The sequence below is a fragment of the Mycteria americana genome, chromosome 10 (assembly GCF_035582795.1).
Source record: "Mycteria americana isolate JAX WOST 10 ecotype Jacksonville Zoo and Gardens chromosome 10, USCA_MyAme_1.0, whole genome shotgun sequence".
In the NCBI taxonomy this organism is placed as follows: domain Eukaryota; kingdom Metazoa; phylum Chordata; class Aves; order Ciconiiformes; family Ciconiidae; genus Mycteria; species Mycteria americana.
In genome coordinates this window covers 5767085-5794655 of record NC_134374.1, presented here as the reverse complement: position 1 = coordinate 5794655, position 27571 = coordinate 5767085, and the positions used below count along the sequence as shown (strand labels likewise).

Here is a 27571-nt window from a genome sequence, read left to right as displayed (position 1 = left end):
CCGGTACGGGGCGCGACGAGGGACAAACGCAGCGCCCCCGCCCGCCCGCTGAGCCCCACCCCCTTTGCGCTCCCGCCACGCGGAGGGCAGCGGCCACGCCCCCTTCCGCGCGACGCGGCCTGCGCCGGCGCGCGAGGGGGTAACGAGCGCGCCCGTTAGGAGCGGCCGGCAACGATGATCACTTCCGGTAGGTCAGAGAGCAGCGGAAAGGAGCGGGGGGCGCCGGCGAGAGCGGGGCGTGCGGGCAGGGCCGCCGGCCTGGAGGTGGGGCCCGCCGCCTCGCCGGGCTGCCCGGCCGCGCTTCCGGGCGGCCGCGCCCCAGCATGCACGGCGACCGGATGTGCCGCCATCTTTAGGCTCCCTCTCTGCCGTGTATTGACAATAACAAGCCCCGGGCCGGGCCGTCCCCCCTCAGGAAGCGCGAGCAGGAGGCAGAGAGGGGGGAGGCGGGAGCCCGAGGAGAGCGGGCCGCGGGGGGAGAGCGGGCCGGGCGGCGGCGAGGGAGCGGGAGGCGTGTGGGGCGAGGGGCTGGAGCCGAGGCGTGAGGGAGCCGCGCTCAGCCTTCCCCGCTGCTGCTCGGCGGAGACGAGGCGGCCGGAGCAGGAGGGGAGCGGAAGGAAAAGCTGGGGGAGCGGGCAGCCGTGGGGAAATACTGGTGTTGGAGAGAAGAATTGAAAGAAACTAGTGGGTGGCGAGAGGCAGGAACGGAGACGCTCCGCTGAGAAAGGAGTAAAAGCAGGAAAGCAGAGACAAACTACGAGAAGAAACAAAGTAATAAAGAAAAGGGGAAGAGAGGAGATAAAGTGATTCCTTCGAGAAAGAAGAAGGCGAAGGAGAGGGAATACGGAAGGACTTCACTGATGAGAGAGAGGAGTTGAAAGACACCTCCCCCGAGAGACACCAAAGAGACTGACTCTAAAACTCTCTCTCTCTCTCTTTGTCACACCACAAGGATTTGATGCCCCTCAGCCTGTTCACTTCTGTGTGTTCATGTTTCCCACAGGTTTCTCTTCCCCCAACCCCCCAGCTGCAGCCCAGGAGGTCAGACCTGCCACTGATGGTAATACCAGCAGCAGCTCCTCCTGCAAGAAGAGAAAGTTAAATAACAGCAGCAACAGCAATTCTGAAAAAGAAGAATTTGATTCCATTTCTTCCTGCACCTCTTCTCCTTCCAAAAACACCTCCTCATCATCTTCCTCTGTCATCACCACCTCCTCGTGCTCCTCCTCAGGGGTTGCCTCCTCTAACCATCACCTCCAGAAGAAGCTGCGCTTTGAGGACTCCGTGGATTTTATTGGACTCGATGTGAAGATGGCTGAAGAGTCTTCTTCCTCCTCCTCTCCTGCTGCCTCTTCTCAACAGCAGCACCAACAACAGCTTAAAAATAAAAGCCTTTTAATTTCGTCAGTGGCTGTGGGGCACCATGCAAATGGCCTGACCAAAGCTGCCTCCTCTACTGTTTCCAGTTTCGCCAACAGTAAACCTGGCTCCGCTAAGAAATTAGTGATCAAGAACTTTAAAGGTAACAGGCCATAATTTGTCACAACCTATGGGGAGCTGACGCTCAACTTTGTGTTTTGTTTTCAACATGAAAACTGGTTGGCTTTCAAATAGCTCCAAGTTTTACAGGAAATGCTTTTCTGTGGTGAATGTTTCTATACTTATGTAAAGGGCAAATAATGTTCTGTGATGCATACTTGCCCAGTCATGTACACATCCTGAGCTACACTTTGCTGCTTGGGATTATTTTTCAGACTCCTTTCACTCTGTCTGTTGAGAAGGCCTTAAATTTTATCTTAGACAAAAGGTTTTACTACATCAGTGTGTAAATTGCTTTTCTTCAAACTTTTAACATTTGATATGTCTTTTCTAGTAATTGTGATTCAGGGCTTAGGATATATTTTGGCCCAGTTTATGATAAGTCTTTGCACAGAATGCATTTTTTTTAAATTGGGCCTGAATCTGTATGGCTGCCTCTATCCATGTTGTCTGTTTATAGGTTAATCTGCCTGTGCTTAGTTTTAAATGTTGAAACTAAGGTGATTATCAGGCTATTACGGGGGATTTCCTTTCTGGTTTCCCCACTTGCCTTTAAAGTAGGTAGGTCAAATTTTTGCTGAGTGTTTTCCTTGCAATATCCTTGCTGTAATTTTTATTATTTAACTCTTTAATGTTTTTTCTCTGTCTTAACATACTCTCACTTTACAAGCTTACATTATTTTATAAATTCTCTCAAAAGATGTGTTTGAGATTCTCGAGTATTGTTACTAGAGACCAACTGAAGCAGAGAAATGAAACTCTTCTGCTGTGATGATGCTTCATTTTCTAGTAAACAAAAATAAAAATAGGTATAGGCAGAAAGCTTAGCAAAAATTCTGTCATTTTTTTCCCTATAAAGATGGGGAAATCATGGGCTTTTCTTATTTTCTGCCTCTTGCTATCTTCTAAAATAATCCAATAGCTTGCTTTCTTGGGTTGTTTTTCTTTTTCCCCATGTGTTTGGGGTTGGGGGGGGGGTAAAAGATACTACTGACATCAAAATTAATTTCTAAATACACAATTGATACAAATGTGCTGTAGAGATATCGCAGAAAGTAAGGATTAGGATTATTTTAGCCACTGTAATGTTTTACCGCAATTCATGATCACAGCGTAACTTTTTGCTTTAAGGTCCTCCTAATTCTCAAAAATGTTTTCCGCCCATCACATCATCATCATTTAATTTGAGTGATTATTTTAAAATTTATGCTTACAATGCACGATAGTGAGAAATAAATGCCACTCTTCTGTTGCTTGTACACTGTTATCTTTAAGGGAAGTCAATTTTTCATGTTTAAAATATTTGTTAAATGTCATGGATTGCATGGTGCTGTGATCATCATTGCTTATGAATTGGTATTTGAATCATTTGGCTAAAAAGGATGTCTCAAGAACCTGCCAGCTTTGCTTTTTATTTACTCTCAGATGCTAAACTGAATAATAATCTTAAGATTATTGTCTTTATCTTAGTGTGATAGCAGTAATATCCTTTACAACTTAAATAACCGCCTAAAATCCAGAACCTTGGTATTTAATGCTGAGTAGCATACTTACTAGTTGCTAGTGAAAAATAAGCAAGTCTTACTTGCAGTTAGTTGTCTCTCTAGATTCTTACGATACAGCTAATGTTGGGATATTGCCAATATTGTAGGGAAATGCTTGGGAGGACAAAAAAATTACTTCTCTCTGTTTGTTATTTCTAGAGAAATCATAAAGCTTTACAATTTGTTTTTTACCTTTAGGTATGTAACAGTCGATTTTAATAGAGTATAAACTCTGGGCCAATTTCACCTGTTGGTGGCATGGATGTGCATGTGACTTCCTCCCTAAATTTTATGCTCCTTCCTTCTCCATTTGGGAATGTGCTTATTAGAACAAAAACGGTCATTTTAGCTAGTTATGAGAACACACCGAATTTTAAAATAGTCCTGGTATTCTGAAGATGTGACTTGGGGAATCTCTCTTAGCATGTTGTAAATGCTTTAGTCTTGTTGAAGACGCTGCATAGCAGAGGCATCTCTAGAAAAGAGGCTGAAAAAAATAAGAGTCAAATCTGCAAAGCTTGAGCTATTTGAACGTTAAAAGAGGGCTTAACTCTTAACAAATATCCACTGGCCAAACCCGAGGGAGACATAAATGGATTACTTTAAAATACGAAGGTTTTCCTTGCGAACCATAAAGCCTGTATTATAATTACAGTATTTCCATGCATGTTTCTTGAGGGTTTCTTTCCAACTGTTAATACAAAGTAGAATTAATGAGCAGTAAATTAAAAAAAAAAAAAAAAAGTTGTACACAGCTCTGTATCTTTTCATCCATCATTTTTGGCTTTTATGTTCACTTTCTTTTAGCTGTACTGTCCTGGTAGTGAAAAAGTGTAATGTAATGAAGATGCAGATCATTCTTGCTGGTTTTTAGCCTTTTATCCCATCTTGAGCTGCTCAGACACAGTATTGTGATTTTTATAAATCACACATACTGTTTGGGCTACAGATGCTGTGATGTGCATGTGAAGAGCAATGCTGAATTTTTACAATGCGTTACTATTTCAGATGTAAATAAGATACTGCTTTTACACTACTGCTTTCTTTTCATGTAAGTATAAATTAAAATCTAGAGCATTGGCCCATACCTCTTTCCTCTCAAAGCTACATTTTTAACTTCTGTAGAAGGTAAAATGTTCTGCTTTTTCTAAATACTTTCTCAAACTCTATATGATTTCTTTTAAAGATAAACCCAAATTGCCTGAAAACTACACAGATGAAACCTGGCAAAAACTGAAAGAAGCTGTAGAAGCTATCCAGAACAGTACTTCAATTAAGTACAATTTAGAGGAGCTCTATCAGGTAAGTGCTTTAAGTAAAAGCGATGGGGTACGGTTTTTTGTTTTGTTGTTGGATTTTTTTATTTTTTTTTTGCTTAAAACCCTTTTGATACAGTGGTAAGAATATGACATTTTCCTTGATAGCTGCTTTTGTCATTGAAAAACTTTTCATTGAATAGTTTCTCAAATTTTAAGATCATCAGTAAAAATTTCACAAGACCTGAGACTGAACTCGGAAATTTTTTTACTTGCCACAACATAATCCAAGATATGGTTTTCCTTGCAACAGTTGACAAGAATTAAATAAGGCAAGGTTTTCCTTTTACTGTTTTGGGGTTTATGGTGTGTAGCTGCTAAAAGAGAAATGTGAAGTCCTAAAACGGTGGTGTTTAGGTAAGAAAAAGATGAATTATATGAAAATATAGTCCTTTTTCTGAAGACAGTGTCTGTTCATGATTGAGGATCATAAATCATGTAAAAACTGAAACTTTTTACTTGACTTCTTAAAAGTAAATAGAATACCATTTTTTTCTTCAAGAGTTGTATTATTTTGGTTTGATTGTAATTTTTTATCATTCAGCATTCTGTCTATTCTAACAACTGAGAATGAAAATTTATTCCCAGCAACAGGTCTGATTGTTTTGCCCTAAATGTTTTAGGAAGTGATCAGACTTGAACTGTACTTCCTAACTTTTTTTATAAGCTCCACTTCTGCTTTTTCAGCTGAATGTGTTAGGGAGACTTCTCCCCCTCCTCACCTTTTCCCTACTAACGTTGTGGTACTTGCGGTTTTAGTGGCCTAGCAACAGTACTGCTTTAGCTAGGTTTTAAGAAGCGCTTACACTTTTTTACTCTATTTTAAAAGCCTTTATTACCTGGTTAGTTGTTTGGTTTGTTCCTCTGTGTGTATATAGCCTCCTTGCCATCTGATTTTAGTGTCTCTTCTTCCCCTACCCTCCCCTTTTCAATAAAAGTTGCATTTGAATATGACTGATTTTTGTGAAAAGTTGGGGCAAAAAATCCTGTTTGCAGAAGGTTTGGGGTCAGATTTAGGGAAGGATAAATTGCCATTCCTCATGGAACCAAGAACCTCATGGGCCAAGTTCCTCAGTCCAGTGCGTTTTTAAGCTCATTATAATCTTTTATAATGTTCAATTAATCTAAAAATAGCTTTTTTAACAGTTTGTCAGGATAATATATAGTATTGTTAAAGTAACAATAGTATTGTTACTTTTGCAAAACTTGGTGAAACTAATGACAAATTACAATCCACTGTACTGGATGGTATTGTAAATTACTTACTCTAGACTGAACAACAGAGCAAATAACTGTTAATTAAATACTTGGAGGATATCCAAAATTGTTTAAAAATACAAAGTTCTATTGAAAGCCTTGCTTCTGCTTCACAGTTATCACTTAAATTTCTGCTCACTTTTACCACAGGCTTAATTTAATGTTGCTTGTGCTCAGAAAATGAAAAATACACTTTTTTCTTTAAATCTCAGTTTTAACATTGTAATAACTTAGATACTTTTCAATGAAATAAAGTGCAATCAAGTATGACTTTTTTTATAAATCTAAAAATAAATGTCTTGATTTAAAAATAGTAATAGGATTCACTAGTGTTTTTAAATGCTAACTAAACTAATGTCATTTCTGAACAGCTGCTTGGTAAATGGATCTGATGCCAAATATGCCTTGGCAGACACCATTATCCAAGCATAGAGGGGAATTGCAAAAGAGTCTGCACACCTCAAAATAAGATACTACTTTTTTTAATGAAGTTAAACTTCCTGAGTTTGGTTTAACTCTTGTCTGTGTTGGAAAATCCCACTGAGCAAACATTTTGAGGCTTTATTTCTTTGTGGGACACTAGCTTCGTGCTTGCTTTGTTCCTCCCCAGCAACAGACATGATACACGTCTTTGAGTAACTGAAGTGCTAAAGAATTGCAAGCTTCTTTATTAGAATAATTTTCCTTAGGTTAGTACCAGAAAATAGAGATCTAGATCTTTGGTACCAGATCCCTAGTTACATTTTTTTTTTTTAATCAATCAGAGTTAAGTACTTCTGGAAAGTTCTGATTTTCTCTCATCAGAGCTGTGTTCAGTTCTTTTTTCCTACTTTTTCCCAGCCCACAAACCCAGGTGTGGAAGCTGCAATTAAAAAAAAAAAAAAGTTACACAAAGGAAATACGACGCGTCACCTTTGGATGTTCTGACCATCTTCAGGGCGCACAGGTTCCCTGATCAGAAAGCTTTATTCCACTAATTCAGAACAAGATAATTCTGTGAACTAGAGCCCCCAAAGTTGTTGGGAATTTTTGATACATTACAATTATTGTTGTGTAGCACCAGTAATTAAACTTGCAAAGCATAATATTGCAGTAGTGGTGTTATGCTCCACAGAGCAAATCTTAGTAAAAGGTTTTGTATTTGTGTGCTTAGAAAGTTTAATCTCTTTTAAAAAAAAAAGCCAATTGAGCAGAATTCACAAGCTACAATTAAAACGTTTCTATGGATGTTATCAATGAAGATGCAGAAGTTTTGCACTTGATGTTCAAACACTCAATACTAGCAGACATGTTTAACATTTTGGAATTTCTGATACACAAATGCAGAAGCTCAGCTTATATGAACACTACATAAAAGTAACTGTATATTAACATATGTGAACTTATTTCACTAAGAGTTAATGGTATGTGTTTGTCCATCTACAGTGCAGAGGCTAATTCTTTTAAGGATTTGGAGCAGCATGGTTAAATAGTACTTGTTTTCATAGACAGCGGTTGTGAAAATGTTGGTAGTTGAGATGGATGAACTGCCCAGAAGTGCAGCAAAATGGCTGCTAGTAGGTAGAAGCAAGACTACCTGTGGTTGTGCAGGTGATTAGCAAGTCATATCTAAAACACTCATCTTTACAGCTCTCAGTTGGCTTCTCCAAAGTAAGTGGGAGAAAAGAAGAAACCCATTTATTGCACTTGCTGCAGGCTCTTCAAGCTTAGTGTTTTCCATCCCCTTTTTCTTCTGAAATCGAAGTAGTGGTTATTTCCTCTTTTGCTGCTGTTCTGTTTAGAACTGACCCTGTGGGTACAATAGCAGAATAGAGTTGAGCAGTGTCCATAACCTGCTCTGAACAGTGAACTGTAGAATATGTTTTCCTATCACGTCATTGTATTTGTTTGGGGCATTAAGCATTAATTAACTTAAGCATTAAGGCTGAGAGTTGAATTTGTTGCTATTTCCAAACACTAAGATTTGTACACTTCAGTGATAATTCTGGCTTTCCTAGTAATCGTCATTCAGACCTGGTTTAGTCTTAATTGGCATGCTCACTCTCTTGCTATACCTGTTTGTTTCTGACAGTAAGCTTATGCAGGTTTGGTTTTCTTTTGTTGTTATTGTTGTGTGGGATGGTTTTTTTGTGGCGTTTTGGGTTTTGTGGTGGGGTTTTGGGTTTTGGGTTTTTTTTGGTTTTTATTTTTTTTTAACTCATCTGTGTCCTAGAGCCAGTATTAAGCTGTAGCGCACTTGCTCTAGAGAGTTGTTTACTGTTGATACTGAGAATGATTACTGTTGATATCCTAGGATAAACTGAGGAACTCCTTGTTTAGCTGTTTTGATTGTTTCTGTGCTTTTAGTGGTGGCTGTTTGCTGGTGGCTTCTGTTTGGACTGTTGGGAAATATTCTGGGGGACTTCAGTATAACGGAGTAGATCTGCTCTGTATACTTCTGAACTATGCTGTCCCTGCATGGTTGCTTGTGGTTGCTGGGGAACAAACTTGATCTTCCAGTCCTTTTTTTCCTGTGAGTTGGTTGTACTGGCAACGGGAGTACTTTCCATTAAAAAAAAATAAATAAAATCCAGAGGCATTAGTTGAAGATCATTTATACCTCTCCTCTCGAGCTTCTACAGATGTTTTACAGAATAATCACATACTGTGTCTTCCACCAGTCCACAAAGAGTTAAAGTTGCTCAGTTGCTTTCCAAATCTGGGCAATTGGTATAAATTTTGGAAAAGTCTTGAGTTACGCTTATGGACTTAGGAATGCTTGCTTGCTTGATCAATCTCCAAGACACGTCCCCATTAAACTTCTTGTTGCTTCTCGCTGTGAAGCACAGTGACAATTGTTCTAATACTTGATTATGATCTAGAAATCTGAGATTTGTCACTGTAAACATCTGGAATGTAATCATACTACTAAAAATTGTTCAGGATTATAACTAAACTTATGCAGGCAAGGGGTTGATGGATGGAGATATATATATAAAAAATATGTGTATATATATGTACTTTTGGGGATGAGGGAAGCTTAAGGAAAGGACTGCAAAAAGAAATAACACTAGTAGTGCTTTTCTACTAATATTAGTGTGACTTGCAGAGCACAGCAGTTAATAAAATTAAGACCTTAAGTGTCTGCTTTGAAGTATGAAACCCAGCAAGCTGCTGGACCATATTAAAGTAACATCCTTGTTCTTAGAGATGCAAGTCCTGCAGTTCCTTATGAGATATCGGTACTCTGACTGAAATTAATAAACTGTAAGCTGTTCAGGGCATGGCCTTCCTTTGTCTCTTATTACCATTATAGTGCCATGTCTCTCTTTGGTGTTTTGCTTGCAGCTGTTAACTATGTTAGAATTAAAAAGCTGGTAGATTTTTGAGTGAGAAGTAGAAGAATTCCATGGTTGGTTTTGGGTTTTTCCCCCCCCTTTCCTTGTAAAACCACATGTAAGAATATAAACAGATTTCTTAGTATCTGTTTCTCTTTACTTCAGGCTGTTGAAAATCTCTGCTCCTACAAGATTTCTGCAAATTTGTACAAACAATTGAGACAGATCTGTGAAGACCACATTAAAGCACAAATTCACCAGTTCAGAGAATATCCTTTTTTTAGCTGTTGACAAGCCAAAACGTTTTTACCTGCCAGTATGTGGTGATGGATGTCTTTGACTAGTTCATGACAGTAGGCCGTGGTAATCTGAATTCCTGGTTTTTGCATAATTGGGTCTGTTTTCATTTTTTTGTGGGACCTCAGAGAACACTACTAGTTCCTCTATGTCTGTAACCATTTGAAAAGTTTGTGAGAAAGTTTCATTGGTATTTGTGAAACACTTTGACATCTTACAAAAGCTGATATTAGGCTTATAGCAAGGCTTAAAAAGGCTGTATTGGCTGTATCACTTTAGGCTTTTTTTATATGCTGATCTTGCCGTGCTCAGGTAAACAGAAAAGTCTTCCAACAAGTAGTTTGTGGGTTTTGTTTGGGGTTTGGTTTTTTTTTTTTTTTTTTAAAGTGCTAGTGGTCTGGCAGCATACAGTGTTAGTGGTTCTGAGGATCAAAATGTTTTATTTTCAAAAGTTTTGAGGTGCATCAGATCCAAGATCCTGTTAAGTGGATATTAATTAGTACCAGAACTATGCCGTGAACTGAATACAAGCTAAATTTCAACAACAAAATTTATCTCTTAAGGTTCTCTTAACATGAGCTGAGATTACAGTATCTATGTAGTGGTGGGCTCTTACATGTATTGTGGATTGTTGGTTTTTGAGGTGTGGGGATATGTATGTTTGTTCCACTCCCCAGGAATGAGGGATTAGGCAAAACATTCAGAAGTGTTTAGATACTTTTTTTAAAATCGTTCAGATCACTTTGATTTCTCATTATTAACACAAGGACCCTCATTAAAAATAAAAATAGACCTGTTGCAAGAAGTTAACTGGTTCTTTTTGGGAATAGGTGAGTTTGTTGTGCTCTCTGTTAAGTGTCTTTAAAAAAAATAATGGTTCATTTCATTGCTAACACTACCTATTAATCATAATTTTCTTAATGATTTTTCATGGATTCATTGGATAGTGTCCTTTTTCTAAAGAAAATAGACAAATGTTGGCAAGATCACTGCAGACAAATGGTAAGTTTTTTATCTTTTTAAAGAAAACCAGTTGCCTAGTCAGCCTATGTTTTGCTTAACTTTGTTCCTTTACAAACATACTGTGCTTCTGAAATGTTGTCTTAAATTTATATAAGGCTTCTTCATGAAATACAACTGTATCTAGTTTGTTAGAAATCGAGCCTTGAAAATACTTGTCTGTAGTGTGTTTCTTGACACATTGGTCTGACCTTGGACACACACCCACACACACACCCAATTCCTAACTGTTGTTTCTATGCAAACCTTTCTCGTTTTATACCTATTATAAAAGGACCTATTCTTTTATACAGAAAGATGCTAAATGTTGCATTGATCATCTCACTGAGATTGGCAGAATGTTTTAAACAAATCGACACTGTCTAAGAAAGCACTACCTGAAACCTGTCAGTGGGATTTTTTTTGTCGTTGAACATAATTTGTGTTGCTCTTCAATTTCAAGAGTAAAATGATTGTTGCTTTTTTATTCCTTCTCATAACAGATTATGATTAGAAGTATCTTTTTGTTCTTGGATCGAACTTACGTACTTCAGAATTCAATGCTGCCATCTATTTGGTAAGGGCACAAAGAATAAAATTATTGGGGGGGTATATTTAAATTATCGCACATATCTTGCTGATTTTCAGGTGTGTGTTTTTTAATATAAACTTTATAGTGACCTGTAAATTAGATGGTGAATGCATACATGCTTGTTGCAAAGGGAGATTTCACTTTTATTTGCCATGAATTACAGGATTCTTCTAGAATAGCTGTGATAACAAATTTCAGCTAAGTAGGTATCAACCTCCAGTTTGCACAGTAAAAGGAAAGGGCCTGTTCCACAACTGAAGTGCGAGGGTTTGGGTTGCTCAGTTACTGGCTTTAACACACATAGCATTCAAAGTTCTGTGAGTATTTTTGAAGGGAAAAGTTACCTAAAATAAAAGCAAGTTACTCTCTTTTGGACTTCAACCTTCCCTGCACGCACCCCACCCCCAATATTTCAATAATTAGCAAATACCCTACAGTGCCTTTGGCACTACCTCAATTGCTTTGCCAGAGATTGAAGGAGTGGTGGATGGAGGGCCTGGCTTTTCCTAAAATGGTCCAGACCCACAGTTTCAAATTCATGGAAGGTTTTAACTGGGATGCCCAAAGCAGAGATCGTTGTCTTTCACATCACTGAGTTCTTGTAAGCTCTGCCTAAGAATTAGAGATTAGAAAGTGATGGACAAAAAAAGAATATTGTCCAACAGCTTAACCATGGAATTGGGACCCAGGATGACATTGTCCTTTTCTTGTGAAGGCTGCCATTCATTCAGTTTCCATTATCCTGCCAACCAAGTGAAAAGTAAAGACGCTGCAAAAGTTAGATGGCTATTTAGGAAAAAAATATGTGCTTTGGTCTTTAAAATCTGTAGGTTACTGTTGATGCCTTAGTTTATTTTAGTGTTTATATGTTTGCTCATCTTGAGTGATTTGGGGGCAGAGGAATGAGGAATTTAAAGAATGCTAGTATTTAATGGCCTCTCTTTGATCTAGATCAAATTTTATTAATAGAGAATATTTGGGGTTGATTCTTACACAATTTATTGAACAGTCTTTATATTCTTTTTAGGGATATGGGGCTAGAATTGTTCAGAACTCATATAATCAGTGATCAGAAGGTTCAGAACAAAACTATTGATGGCATTCTTCTGCTGATTGAGAGGGAAAGAAATGGTGAGGCTATCGATAGGAGTTTACTGCGAAGCCTTCTAAGCATGCTTTCTGACTTGCAGGTGGGTAAACTTGTTTCACCTTTAAACCAATAAACAGCTCAAATTCTTATTTAGTGCTCAGGAAGCTTTACCCTGGACTGCTATTGTGTTGTTTCCCTAGATTTATCAAGACTCTTTCGAACATAGATTCTTGGAAGAGACTAACCGCCTGTATGCAGCAGAGGGACAAAGGCTTATGCAGGAACGAGAGGTATTTTGAATGTTTAACTATTTGTTACGCCTAATGACGAAGCATTTGTCAGGGAGAGGAACTATTCCGCTGCCTTAACCAGCGTAGAGAGCAATAATGTGACCTTTATGTTTTATAGTTCTCTGAAAAAGCAAATTCACATGCGGTTGTGTGCAGCCTTCAGTCACAGTGCTAATGATTTCTGCTTAAAACTGGAGCTGCTGCTGCTGTCAGACCAGTATTGTCTTTCTTTTTTTCCCCCCCTCTTGATTTTTTTAAAACATACAAAACTATTCTGGCATTTTCAGGTTCCAGAATATCTTCACCATGTCAACAAGCGCTTGGAAGAAGAAGCAGACAGGATAATCACTTATTTAGATCAGAGCACACAGTAAGTGCAATGTCTCTTCGCTTGGTATTGTTAGCTGTTTGGCTCTTCTTCTGTTGAGGGCCATCTAATAGCTACAATTTATTTCAGTTATTGACTGACCATCAAATGCTTCTCATTTCCCGCAGTTCCTTGTTTACAGTGAAGCACTGTCTTGGCTCACACACTAATATCCTTTTCTTTTAAGTAACTAATTATTTTGACATAAACGCTGGGCATTTGTTTGGAGAAAAATAGGCTGCCACCCCCAGTCCAAACATCTCTTTCTTGCTGAAATGCAATTAATCAGCTATTGTCCTACCTGAAAAAGATAGGACCCGGGACAGAGAATTCTCAAGCTAAAGGCTCTGAATATTTACATAAAAATATTTGCATATTCGTTATGGAGTCTGGGAAATTATTGACTAATGTCACTCTTCAGTCTTTTCGGCTTAGAGGCGGGATTTCCTCAAATACAATCAAGTGGAGGTCATGACTGATAGGACAGGAGAAATGTTCTCCTAACATAAAGCCACAGCTGTTGTGTATGACAGAAAATGTAGGTCACTAATATAACAAAACTCTTCAAGCAAGCGGTAGCAACTTCTTAAAGAGCCAAGTACAGAGTATCTCTCTGAGAGAGTGGTATTTTATTGCTACTGTCATACATTTTTATTTCCTTCCTCCTTCAGCTGTTAAAAACATTTAGCGTGTTTAGTGGCTTCCTTCTTCCACAGCATTATTAGTGGCCTACTCCCTCTTTTGTTTTAATACCTCTTGACTTGTGACTCGTGAGGTGTGTGTTTTCTTCTCCTTGGTTTGTCTCCCAAGACATGAATCTCCTCCCACAAAACAGGAGAAGGTACAGTCTTTGACAAACTTTTGCCCAGTTTCTTCACTGATGGAATCATTGTCCAGCTCCCTAGAGGTCATGTACAACAGGCTTATTGTGTTAATTAAATCCTCAATCAGCAAACAGAAAAAAAGATTGCTGACTGGGGAGGAAAAAGGATAAAAACATGTATAATCATTTTAGGTCCTTGGCCACAGATAACTAGAGCACTCCCAATGACAAGTGTAGTTAACATAATCTCAAAAAAAGGATTTAAAACTGTCAATAACGGAAAAAGGAAAAGTAATTCTAAACGTTTTTTCTATAGGAAGCCACTAATTGCTACTGTAGAAAAGCAACTTCTAGGTGAACATTTAACAGCCATTCTTCAGAAAGGTAATCTTTCTTCTTTATAGAAATGTTTCTAATTACTGCTTTGGGGCTTTCAATTCCTGTGCTGAAAAAGAAAGTGACAGATTCAGGTGCTGGGGGAGGACACAAGCTACATCATTCTTTAATGCCCTTTGCTATTCAGTTCATGAAATAGCATTGACCATTTTGCAAGAGGGCAAGTACCACTCTCCTTGTCAGAGGTAAGGAGACACAATGCTGCCTTCAGATACACAGCAAAGCAAAAGGAAAACTAGAATAGTAGGGGACTCTTGCATTCAGTGTTAAGTAGCATTTTGAAGACTCAGAGGTAAAGGAGTAGCCTTCAAATTATGGCTGTACCAGAAAGGGGAAACACTGATTACTCGCTGCTCACAAAAAGCAGCTTGTTTTAAGTTTAGTACAATTTGAGCAATGAAGTACATTGCCTCAGTTCTGCAGTAGTTGCTGTGGAGTCAAGTGACCCTCTGTTGCTCTGAAGGATAGTTGGAAATAGATACAGGTGCAGCAAGAGTTGAATAATAAAAGAGAATGATCAAGTCCTTACTAGCCAGATTCTGGATGAAAAAGGTATGTGAGCATCTTCCTGCACATCTGTAACAGACACTTTATTGAGAGGAGGATCAAGTTTGCAATATTTACCCATCTACTTTCTTAGAACCTTGCTGTGGAGCATCAGGCGTTCTCTGCCAAAAAGTTAAAAGGTGAAAGGTGAAGATACCTTGAAGCTGCTTGCCTTCAAACACCTGTAAAATTTATTTTACAGTTGGAATTGAGCCTCAGACCTCTGTCTTGCCAAGGAACCTTTCCTACAGCTCAGTAGAGCATAAACTTTTCAAATCTTTAGGGAATAGTAAAGCAGAAGTAAGCAAAGGTGTTTGTATGTTATGTAAAGTACATGTAGCCTAAGATATCACAATGCAATAACAAGGTTTTTAAGGTTTGAGCCAGTTCAGGTAGCCATTCTGTCTCACTGTTAAATTAGGTAGCTTAAAAAAAAAAAAAAAAACAAAAACAAACCCCACACCACTAATTGCTTGATTAAAAAATACTAGCTTTGAAGAGTTCCCTTACAGCATATTGTAATAATATGCCACACTTTCTTTGGATTACTCTGGTTTTAACTTCTATTGAAATTTTCTCATTTGCAGGTTTAAACCACCTTCTTGATGAAAACCGAATTCAAGACCTGTCTCTTCTGTATCAGTTGTTCAGTCGTGTGAGAGGCGGAGTACAGGTTCTCTTGCAACACTGGATTGAGTACATAAAGGTACTGTTTCTAGAACTCTGGAACAGATACCGCTATTGTATCGATGGGGTTTAGACACAGATATTTGAGTTCTCTCTGTAAACTATTGCATTTTTCTAAGAATTAAAAGACTACTTGCTTGTAAACATATATTTAATGGGCAGCTTTTGAAACTGTACTAGGTACAGTCACTGTTCTAGCCCTACCAAAGAAAATATTGAACATTCAGTTGAATTACTGAACTCCAAATTTATTAGGAGTTATCATCTTGCTTATAGTCAGCTGTGGGGGACAATTATTTCTCCAATAGACATTTTGGTAATGGCAGAATGTTTCTGTCTTCTCCCTCCTAAAATTTCTTGTCAGAATGAGTGGTAGCTTAAGTTACCAACCAAATGAAGTTCAAAAAGCACTTGAATATCACTTAAGATGTTTCATCTTGTTACTCAGTGAAAACGTTGTCACAGAAAGTATGGTTGTTTTGAAGGAAGGCTTTGTAATGGCATAGGAGTACTGTTAAATAAAATTGAGTTTAGTGGGAGCTTTATTTGTGTAAAACCTGAGGTTATAGATGTTTAAAAAGGCTGTGTTATTTTTGTCATGCTTAAGTTTATTTCTTCAGACAAAAGTTCTGAATCTGTTCACTTACTCATAGATGGTTTTGAATCAACATAAAAGGTCTAGGAATGATTATATAGTAAATACTTCATAATGCTATTGCTGCTCTTGTGTTAGTGGAACTAATATGAATACCGGAAACAAGACGTTACAAAGATAACTTAGGGTTTTAGAAGTCTTGTCATTTAAATTCATTATTCAGGCTAATTGAAAGATATGTTTTATTTTGCAGGCATTTGGTAGCACCATAGTAATTAATCCAGAAAAAGACAAAACCATGGTCCAAGAACTACTTGATTTTAAAGACAAAGTTGACCATATTATTGATGTTTGCTTTCTCAAGAATGAGAAGTTTGTAAATGCCATGAAAGAAGCCTTTGAAACATTCATTAACAAAAGACCAAATAAGCCAGCTGAACTCATAGGTATTTTTCTTCAGTTTCTTCCCATGTGAGAATTTGGGTGGGGGACAAGAGGGAGTTGCTGATGCAGCTTACAGATGGGATGTGATGGAATTGTGCGTTAAAAGACATAATGCACAATGCATTGTCAAACTAGGGATCTCCTGTGCCTTGTTACGCAAGTGAATTATTTGATGGGATAGCATTAAACATTAAGAACAAGCTCTGTTCAACAGTTCACTGGCTAGGCTATAGAAAAGTGAAGAACATTAGAAATTAGTCTGGTGTCCAGATGTGAGAATACTGCTAATAAGTTGACTTATTCAGAAGCTTACATAACTGTGCCACCAACACATGTGCACAGAGCTTTTAGGGGCTCTACATAGATACCTATGTTTTAGTATATAAAAGTGAAGAGAGACAAGCATGCACTGTACCTCTCATGGTACGGGGACAGAGCCTCTGTAAGTTTGCAAAGAACACTTACAGATTTGTGCATTACAAGCCTGGCGCTCTGCACTTTTGAAAACCTTAATCATTTCCCCACTCAGTGCATAATTCCTGCTTTGCAATCTGTTGTGCTGTTAGGCTTGTGGAGTGATGCTTTCTGTCCTCCGTTTTTTAAATTAATTCACTAACTGTAATGTGCTTACCAAACCATTTGGAATTAAAACAAACAGTAATCTGCTAGTGAAATTCAGCAATATAGCCAACACATTTAAATAACTGGTTTACATATTTTTCTTCTGATCTTTTTGCTTCTATTATAGCCATGTCAATCTATAGCAATAGTAACTTTTTACTTTGAGATCATAATATGGACCAGGATTTTTTACTTACACAAAAATCTTTTTCAACATTATGTATGCTAATAAAGTTAAGATGCAGTAGTTGCTCATCTGAAAAAAGAGATTGGGCTATAACATTTTTATAATTTTATAAATAATTTTATAATTGATTAAATATATCAATCTAGCTGTGCTGAAACTGATTTGAAGGTAATTTCAGGATCCTTTACATTTCCAAAAGATTTCACAATATTAGATTTTAAAAAAAAAAGCTATTAAATTATTGTTTCATTCTGATACTAAGCATATGCTAAACTTTTTATTCCTCAACACTCTTTTAGCTAAATATGTAGATTCAAAGCTTCGTGCAGGCAACAAAGAAGCTACTGATGAAGAACTCGAAAAAATGCTGGATAAAATTATGATCATATTTAGATTCATATATGGTAAGTATTGCTTTTTTGTGGGGATACAGTTGTTTAATCAGTAACATAAAGGTACTTTGAAGTAATTTTTGCAGTCTGTCTGCATTTTCAAGTGTTCATTCTCTGTAGGTGCAGTTTGTTGGTATAGTGCTGTTTAACTAGTTCGCGTGTTAAAATGCTGATAAGACCTGACTCAGCCTGTGGAAATATTAATGTGAAGGCCCTTGTTAGCTTTACTGAGCTTTGAATTGGGCCTCTTGTAGGTAATGTTTGTTTAAAACAAACAGTGATTTGTGATGGCTGTCAAATCTCATCTCTTACAGGAAAAGATGTCTTTGAGGCCTTTTATAAAAAAGATCTAGCAAAGAGACTATTAGTTGGGAAGAGTGCATCAGTAGATGCTGAAAAATCTATGCTTTCCAAGCTCAAGCATGGTAAATATCTCTGTATCTATCTATCAGCTTGCTTTCTTTTAAAAATAGTCGTTTTAACAGGCCTTCCCAGAAGTGCTGTTTGTCTTTCCCCTTTACACGAGGGCAAAAACCTTGTGTGCAAGTCTTGAATGACTGGTGGGTTTTGAGGAGACTCATTTGCTTTTAGTTTTGTAATTACAGCAGCAATAACCAAAAACCAGGAACTTGAAGTGCACAATATATCTTGGCCTGTGGGATAGAGTTGAGGTTCCCTGCTGAATAAATCGGTGATGTGCTCAGAGAACTTGAGGATGACTTCTGCTTGTTATTCACTCCATATAAGGTCTGAAACATGAAGCTGCCAGCTAGCAGTCTTCTAGTCTGGTCTTCATTGTTTCATAGGATGGAGTCTGTGAGTGGTAAGAGTAAGATTTTTAGAACTTGATCTTGTTCTGCCGTCAAGAGACGGTTTGGCAGGCAGCTGATAGGGATTAGAATTGTCATCTGAGTGACAGGTTGCCAGTGGAGTCCTAGGATGACCAGTCATGTCCACATGGACAAACAACTGAGTTGCAAAATAGCTGCCACATTAAAACACTTTCCTCCTCCTTGTTTATAACCTTATTCTGTATCTTAATTAGAATCCAGGTCTTTATGTAGGAACAGATGCTGAAATAGGTTGTCTTGCTTGAAAGTACGTTCTGATATTTAGAATAACTACTCTATGGTGTTGAAAATAAACAAGATTAATTTTAAGATTTAAATTTTCTCTTTTAATAGAATGTGGAGCTGCTTTCACCAGCAAACTTGAAGGAATGTTTAAAGATATGGAGCTTTCAAAAGACATAATGATACAATTCAAACAGGTACTGCAGGAAGGCCTGCCATGGCTCCTTCATTTACTTGCTTTTTGAATGATTTATTCTCAGAAAGCCTAACGAGAAGGTGCAGGATGTCTTCAGTTGTGAACATTTCTATTGTAATTGAGTTAAACTCCTTTTGAATTATTCCAGTTGTCTGTAATGTTCTTTCACTACAGAGAAAAGGACTTTGTAGGTGATTGCTTTCAAAAGGAGTGGACGAAAGCCCAACTGGGAAAATGGTCTCTACTGAAAATCAGTTGGAATCTATTTCTTAATTCTGTGCTGTCTGTGCTTTTGAAAATTTTACTGAATTTATTAATGGTTATCCTGAACAGCAAAGCAAAAAGCCTGAAACAGGAAGCTTCTTTAAAAAAAAAAAAAATCACAGTAATAAAAGAACTGTAAACTTATAAAACATTTTAACACCAGTTATAAAACACTTTTAACACCACTATATTCTGATGTAGGTTTTGCCCATTAGTTCTGGCAGTTCTGTAATGTTTTGATTACAAGCAAATTTTAATATTCTTTCCTCTATTCACACATAATTAGGTACATCTTCACATCAGCCTGCTAAAACACTTCTTTTGCTGTTTTCTTCCTGTATGGAAGTGCCTTTAGAACTTCAGAAAAGTGCTTTTTCTTATCCTAATTTTCTTGTATGTAACTTGCAGTTTATATAGCAAAGACTTCATAAGGTCACTTGTATTCTGTGCTCTCATAATGCGTGTTATAACTAACTCTTCAGTTCTACCTGAAATATGTTTAATAAACATTGCTTTATTTCAATTTACTTTGTTTCTTTCTGCAGTATATGCAAAATCAGAATGTACCTGGCAACATTGAACTAACAGTGAATATTCTGACTATGGGTTATTGGCCAACCTATGTGCCTATGGAGGTCCATTTGCCCCCAGAGGTAATGAATATAGATGTATTATACCAAGTATCAGCCTATCAGTAATGCATCTTGATATCAACTGCAACTTGGTTTTAAATATGTATATAATCTCTAGAAAGAAATGCAGAAGTGTCTTTTTTTAAATAAACTTTGTTTTCTTTTCTTGCAATTCCCTTCATCTTTCTAAGCCTTTATTTAAGGCTTATTTGATTGTGGAGGAGGCAAGGAAGAATGCTTTTAAAGTAGAAATTGTGTTTTAGTGTTTTGGGTTTCTTCTTTTTTTAGATGGTAAAACTGCAGGAGATTTTCAAGACCTTTTATTTAGGAAAACACAGTGGCAGGAAACTTCAGTGGCAGTCAACACTAGGACACTGTGTACTAAAAGCAGAATTTAAAGAGGTAAGTGTCTTGTTTCTCTTGTTCCTGTTGTTTTGCCGATTCCAAGTCTGGGTTGTACCTTAGGGATATATTGGGAAGCTTTTTTGTGCTGTGATGGAAAACTTAGCACTGTTTTTCCAATTACTTTTAACTTTTGACCTCTTGCTATCATTTCCGGAGTTGGTAGTTTCTGAAATAGATGTATTAAGTCTAAGAAGATGCATCCAATTTCTGTATCAGTGGAAAAAAAGAAAAAGTTGTTGGTTACTGCTTGGGGAAAATATCCAGTGGGTTTAGTTCTGTATTAAAAATGGCACTTGTTTTTATACTGAGGAGAAAAAAAAAAGGGGGGCCGTGTTCCATAGATGACCTTACTTCATCTGACAGCATTAAGCATCTTTACAGTAAGCTTTTCACTACTGAAATAAAGAAAAGTTCTGGATTGTACAAGAACACAACTGTTTTTTAAAGGGCTTCCAGTTATTCCCCTTCAGTATTTCTTCATGGGCATAAATATATTTCAAGAAAATTTCTCTTAGAACTGGTAAGCATTCCTATTCCATTTTTCAGAAAAATGTTAATGGTAAAACAAGTATTATCAAACTTGGTTATTTCAAAGACCCTATAGTTCCTAACTAATATTTGTGTTACACTTTGATTTAAAGGTCTTTCAAATTGTAATTTTAAGCATTCGGTGCTTTGAGATTTGTCTTGAGTAAGCTGATGCATATCTTGGGTGAGTTTTGTCACTGGATAAAATAGTCTAACCTTCTGACCTCTAGTTTATTCTGCATTTCATAGTAAACACAAGGTGACCAGTAACTTCTATTCTTTCATATTCCCAAATGAATAAAATAACAATCACATCCTTTAAGTGAAATAATTGACATAAGAATGACTTGTTCCTTACCCCCCCACCCCCCCAAAAGAAAAAACAGCCTAATGATGTCTGTTAATTTCCCTTGTGACAGGGCAAAAAAGAACTTCAGGTCTCCTTGTTCCAGACACTGGTGCTGCTCATGTTTAATGAAGGAGAGGAGTTCAGTTTAGAGGAGATAAAACAAGCCACTGGGATAGGTTGGTATGGAAAATAGCTGACTACTTCCAAGTGTTCTTACTAAAAAAAAAACCTAAACAACTTCTTTCTGCTTTAGAGGACGGAGAGCTGAGAAGGACACTTCAGTCTCTGGCTTGTGGCAAAGCCAGAGTACTGACTAAAAGCCCCAAAGGCAAAGATGTGGAAGACGGTGATAAATTCACATGTAACGATGATTTCAGACATAAGCTCTTCAGGATAAAGATCAACCAAATTCAGATGAAAGAAACGGTATATTCTTTTTAATTCTCTGGGGTTTAGATTCTTGGGTGAAGTATCTTGTTGCCTGCCCATTTACAAGCTTTTTTCCTCTCAGTTGTAACGTACATACTGGTATCTTTGTAAAAGTTACACGTATAATTTGGATGATGGCACATACCCAACAACGCAGACTTAAATGTGTGCTTCCATACTAACTTAGACACCAGTGATGCTAGATGTCTCTAAATAAGGTTGTTTAAGAGAAGTTCCAATTAGTGGATGTTCTTTTCACCCTTGATCATTCCCTGGAGCTTTACTGAATGGTTTGTGAACACAGAAACAAGTTCACAGTGAATTTTCCCTGACAGCCATCCAATGTAAAATCTGTGCAAAGACTTCAATTCCTTGTACAAGTGGGTTTTTTTAGTAACCGGTCTTCATATTTGTAAAGGGTTTATGTCAAATATTTGACAACAGACGTTTTACTGTCTTACACTGAGAATTGTCTTAGAGATACAAAGAAGAATTGTTTTGACATTTCTAGTGTTCTCTTTAAAACTTTTCTAAACGGATCCTTCAGGTGGAGGAACAGGCAAGCACTACAGAGAGAGTATTCCAGGACCGGCAATACCAGATTGACGCTGCAATTGTACGAATCATGAAGATGCGCAAGACACTGAGTCATAACCTGCTTGTGTCAGAGGTCTACAACCAGCTTAAATTCCCAGTAAAGGTGTAGTACTGATTTTTCTTCTTCTAAAACTTTATTACTGTTTATATTCCCTGGCCTGTCCTCAGTTAAACAGTGCTTCTGTCTAAAACATGCATCTTTTTACTATTAGAAAGGACAAATACTCACTTTCAGGAGTTTTTAAAGTGCGAATTGCATTCATTTTTCCGAATATTACCTCAGGCTTTTAGTAAGTTAATAAAACCTATTACCAAAGGCGTTCAGAACCATAGTCTGTTAGTAGTAACTGTGAAGCTAGCTCTCCCTGTACACTGTTGTTCTTGCATTTAAGAATTCTAGCAATGCGTTCTTGGGGACAAGGGGAAAATTGATTCAGATGTGTGATGCAGAATTGGTTTTGATTCTTAATTTGGTTGATACTTTTAAATAAATTAGTAACCAATAAATGTACAGTGTTTTTTCCAGCCAGATTATATTGGTTAATATATGCGTACACACACATACCTATATTTATGGAATGAAAATTAGATATTGGTGAATGTCTCAAAGCTAAAGAAGTCCACAGTTGCAATATAAAATGAATAGCTTAATTATTGTGTACAAATGGAAATGGATTTTCAAATAGACAGTGATGCATCTGTTTGAATTCAAATATACAGTGCTTTCTATCAATGGAAATGTAAAATAAAAGGTACTGCCATCTCATTCTGTCTTGTTACCATGTTAAGTTCCTGCAGGCCTGTAAGTATTTAATAAACTGCAGTTGGGCTTGCAGGGTTATAACAGATGATTTAAATGCTTTTCCTCACTCTTTATCATGAGGCATTTTTATAAAAAGTCCTTCACCCAACAAAATCATAGGGCACCCAGACTGTTGCAAAACTCACTCATGTCAAGATAAAATGAAACTTTTACCATCTTTTACCAGGTAAAAGTCAGAAATAGAAACACTTTGGTACATAATGCATGAATTGCAGATCTTTAAAGTAGAGTTCAATTTAAACAGCAGCAAATATCTTTCCCTGCTGTAAAAAGTCTATGCTTAGCTGCAGGTGATAAGCTAATTTTGTAACTTTCTCTTCAACCAATTACACATTGCAGAGTTTAGAAGCTTTGATGCTTTAAGGGAATTTTTTTTTTTTTAAACTGTGATTTCTGTTTCCTCAGCCATCTTAAACAGTATGGATATTTGCCTTAAGTAGAAAGAAAGAAAGAACTGAGAAACATTAACTGCAAAGTAATAATGCTGACATCTGCTTTATTTTACAGCCTGCTGACCTTAAGAAGAGAATAGAATCCTTAATTGACAGGGACTACATGGAAAGAGATAAAGAAAACCCGAATCAGTACAACTATATTGCATAAACATATGTTGGCCTTTGTTTTACTGCACACTTGGTGTCATACACAGTTGCCAGTGGATAAACTAGCCTGTTGATCCCGTTAATTGACTTTTTATACTACCGATGATTGAATGAAAGCAGTGTAATGGAAAAGTATAGTAGAGTGGACTTCTTCCAGTGGTTAACATGCCCGTTTAAAGAGTACTATTTACATTTAAGAAGAATGCTGTTGAACTCTTTGCATGTTATTTAGTAAGATGTGCGGAAAGCTGAAAGGAAGTACCCGGTCTTTGTGATTCCATTTGTCTCTGGGTCTGAAGAGGAGTCCCTTGATATATGACAGATGTCTTTCACACCTTTAAATGGAAACAGAAGGTTAATTAATATAAGAAAATAGCCTTTAAAATGCTTAAACTGCATGCAAACTTTTAATTTACTGTACAGAATGCATTTCAGTTAGTAACATACCATTGGTTTGGTTGATGCCCACACTTGGATTTTTCCCTTGAGGGAGGGAAAATGGGGAATAAGCCAAGCTATGCTTATTGCTGATCTAATGGAAAATATTCTTGGTCACAATTAAGACAAAATGGTACCAATATAAAACAATGTATAAAGTTTGCAGTGTGGGCATATATACTGTATATACAAACACCATTCTTAAATAACTGCTACAACAAAACAAGTTCAGATTAGATTTATATGGCTTGCCTATAAGACTTAGTGTTCACCTTTGGGAATTTTAAGCATAAAACAGCCATAATGGAAAAAGTGACAGTTTTTACTAGTCATGGGTAGGAGGCCTTCACCTCTTGGCAGCAATACTCTAGAAAAGAGAATCTATTTACAGATATCTATGAAAAGCCACACTGTTCTTGTGGTAAAGCTGTAAGAACAAAAATTACAAATGGATTTTAATACTTGTTTTGCTTTGCAACAACCTAAACTTGAACTAACCTCAAGGTTTAGACAGGGCAGCTCTTCTAAGACTGCCCTGCTTTGGATTGCTTTAACTTAAAGCTTTAAGAACTCAGCCCTAGATGTGGCAGGCCTCCTAGAACCCAGAAGCCTACCTCTCATATAGAAAGTTAAGTATTGCTACAAGGCATCTAAAATATATTTTCTTAGATGACCAGAGAGCATTCTTTGCATCTTTATAAGACATGGGAGAATAAGTCACTTGAATGTAGAGCTTTGTTTCAACAAAATGCATTTTTTTTATTGCTATAGCAGCATGTGCCAGGAATATATGGGAAAAAAAGCGTCAGCAGAAAAGGTAATTCCTCCAAACAGTTCTTCCTTACCCAGCCAGGCTTTACACGTACGATCAGCTGTGTTGCAGAGCACAATGAAAAACCTCATCCTCTTTCAGGCACTGATAGTCCTGGGAAATACCAGATATTTCTTGAAAGCAAGATGTTACTTTTGTTTAATGGCAGTGTAACTTAGCTCTCTATGATCTATAACTTTTATCACTGTGATCCCACATTCAGGGGTGTGCATGTGCGAGAGAGGAATAGTGTGTGTATGTGTGTGTATTTTGTATCTGACACATCCCATCCTTATTGCTCTTTAGATCTACTGTTTAATTCCATATTTTCTCCAGCTGTGTTTTCTCTCAGGCTCTTTTATATGCAGTCATCAGCTGACAGATGAAGCAGATGTTTCTTTTTCCTACTAAATTATTTGCTGTCACCCTCTAGTAACTGTCATACAGCTCTTTGTGATCTGCAGAAAATCTGCCTTATCCTTTGACACTATTGCAGCATAACCACTGGTAGACATCCAGGACCACCCTTGCCTCTGTAAGAAAAATACTAACAGTAGAGTTATCTGGTAAGAAACTTGAAGACTGCTCCTGCAAATCTTTAAGGATTAGTTCAGAGATCCACCGGGGAGGAAAGAATGCCCCCCCAAAAGCCTTCTGTATTTTGCATTCAGTGTTCCTTTATCTTGTATGTGTTTTGTATCTTTAGCCAATAAAAGATTCCTTTTAAAAAGGTGGTTTGGAGAAGGAGCATAAAACTTAACTCTTTGGGAGACAGGAGATGATGAATATTGGTATTGAACTGGTTCCATTCAGTCTGTTGTAGCATATAAATTTAACACCACTACATGTTTAAAATACCTATTCTGCTAAAATCCTCCCTCATTAGACAAGTGTGTTGTATTCAGTCAAACTAACCAGAAAGGTCTGAAGGTTTATTTAATTTTTATCCCATCCATTTCATAACTTAAATGCAGAAAATATTATATAGAAAATGTCCTCAAATCTCATCAGACTTCCACAATCTGAGGCAAACCCTAAGTGGCAATCTAGTTAAAGCAACCCAAAGAATGGACTTTGAGAACCCTGGCTAGGCTGAGAGAGGGGAGAGGAGAAGGCTTCTCCTTCTTATATCTTCATGGGTTTTCCCCAAGAACTTGTTCATCTCTTCTGCTAAGGTCTCGCTCATTCCTGGTTAATGACAAAGCTGCAGCCAAGATTTATTGTCCAGCCGTACAACTCTGCAACTTCTTGCTGGGATCATGTGCCTGCCTATTGAGCCATATATATCTCTGTAAGAAAAAAAATTAAAGTGGGCTTGGACCACAACTCATCTGGCTATAACACAGCTTGTCTGTTTGGCCACACATTTTTAATCTTGACTCTTGCATGCAGTTTATAGCACCTTGTTCATAAGAAATTGCAGTTTATTCTTAGAAATATATATTTTAGGTTTTTTAATCTTTATACCCATAAATGGACTATTTTTTTGTCTTGGCTGGTTTAAAAAGTGACCATTTTGTTTAAATGCTGTAATTGCAAATGTGTTGTAAACGTTGTTTTGTTCTATAGTTTACACAAAGGTGCCAAAGTAAATAGTTAATAAAAACAAAAAACAAACCCTAGCAAATTGTTAAGTTGCTTTAGCTGTTCTTCATATTTTGGTCTCTGCTTTTTTTTTTTTTTGTCAGTCTTTCATTTTTTCCTAGACATATCATTTGCCCTAATGCTTTCTTTAAAAAAAAAAGTGCATCTGAAGAAATGTTCAAATACCACTTTTTTTAGTGATTTCATATAGTAGGAAGAATATTTTCTTTGAAACGTTACACTAAAATTGTAAGAGTACAGCAGCATTCAAAAATGTAATATACTTTTTGTATAACAGTTCTTCAGAGTATGTCTGGAGTGGGGGAAAAAAACTAACCCTGTTACTTTTCAGAAGCCTCTTCACTCGGCTACCAGAATATAAAATTGTGCTTTTTCACTGCATCAAAAAGTTACAGTTTATGCAGACTTGCAAACAGGGCATGTATCACCATTGCATCCTTCGATGCAAAAAGCAGCAAAACTTTTTTTATGTTTCATAAGTCTGATATGGGTACAGAGAGTCTTTCTTAAGTTGGTAAATAATGTAAATACATGTCCTTTCAGAGAGTGAGTCTGTTATCTAGGTATTTTGTGTCATTTAATAAATATTAAACAGTTTTGTGTTGATAAACTCTTGTGTGTAAAACGCCTTCTTACTCAAAGTTCTGTATGTTGGGCTTACTAATGTTTGTGGCTTCTTTAAATTCTTTAACTTGTGCTTTGATAGCAAAATACCTGTTTGCTACTTAAATATAATAAGTAGTTCCTTCTTCATTCAGTCATTAAAATCCCTTGAGTTTTCTAAGTGGCTTCCATTCCTGAATTTTTTTTTTTTTTACTAAGTCTTCTACAAGGTTATTGGAGGGGAAGGAAATAAGCATCCTCACAAACTCTGAATCGGGATTAGAATCTGTAGAAGTGCCAGAAATGGTACAAAAATACCAAAGGTGGTGGTTTGTTGCTAGTAGAGGAGGCTGCTCTCCTGCTGTACAATTATTCCTTGTCTCCCAGTAGAGTTAGTAATTTTTTTTTAATGGCTCTGGTACAATTATTGAAGTACAAAGGACAGGGCTGGACAGGGAACTTGCTTCTGTTATTGATGGCCAGCTGGGCTGTATCTTAATTTTTCTTCAGCCAGTTGGAACCGCTGGCCTAAATCTGAGCAGAATTTGTCAGGAATATCTTAAATCCAGCCTTTCCCGGTGCAGGCGCTCTGAGGACTTGGTGGAGAGGGGAGGAAGAGTGTTTTAATTTTACTTTCCGAGCTCTGGAGGGGTGGTTTGGCAACACAGATAGCTGTAGCAAAGCATGTGCTGATCCTCCAAACTGATCTCTGTTGAAGGCTTGCATGTACAGCGGGGAGGCTGACCTTGCACAGTACTGCTGTAATCACAAAACGTTCCTAGTGCATGGTGGTTTTAAATATAGGTATGGTAAATGTCTTCCACTAATACTGCTCAGGTGCTTTCTTTCTCTGTTACAGCTTGGAGGCATCTAAATGCATGGGATGGTTTTTCCACTAACAATTTCTCCTTAAAAAG

The 27571-nt window shown here is 37.4% G+C and overlaps 1 protein-coding gene across 2 annotated transcripts; it reads left to right on the top strand.

Moving 5' to 3' along the window:
* The first annotated feature begins 58 nt into the window (after positions 1–58).
* CUL4B (cullin 4B) lies at positions 59–26294 on the top strand. 2 transcript variants are annotated; one of them, XM_075513587.1, is made up of 21 exons: positions 59–187; positions 1004–1522; positions 4270–4385; positions 9139–9242; positions 10203–10272; positions 10773–10846; positions 11889–12051; positions 12152–12241; positions 12529–12611; positions 13748–13815; positions 14961–15079; positions 15909–16101; positions 17207–17311; positions 17614–17724; positions 18484–18569; positions 19378–19485; positions 19753–19866; positions 20817–20922; positions 21000–21172; positions 21723–21875; positions 23103–26294. In XM_075513587.1, the coding sequence occupies exons 1-21, from the start codon at positions 175–177 to the stop codon at positions 23196–23198; spliced, it is 2664 nt and encodes an 887-aa protein (XP_075369702.1). In that variant the 5' UTR covers positions 59–174; the 3' UTR covers positions 23199–26294. The 2 variants fall into 2 exon arrangements, 1 of the variants encoding a protein (XP_075369702.1); XR_012777392.1 differs by lacking the exons at positions 59–187; positions 21723–21875; positions 23103–26294 and having other exon boundaries at positions 537–1522; positions 19753–19877; positions 20827–20922; positions 21000–21137.
* The last annotated feature ends 1277 nt before the right edge of the window (positions 26295–27571 follow it).

Coding starts and splice junctions, on each gene's coding strand:
- CUL4B (XM_075513587.1), top strand. Junction 10,847..11,888: donor TCAATGCTGCCATCTATTTG/GTAAGGGCACAA, acceptor TATTCTTTTTAG/GGATATGGGGCTAGAATTGT. Junction 17,725..18,483: donor GCTTTCCAAGCTCAAGCATG/GTAAATATCTCT, acceptor CTCTTTTAATAG/AATGTGGAGCTGCTTTCACC.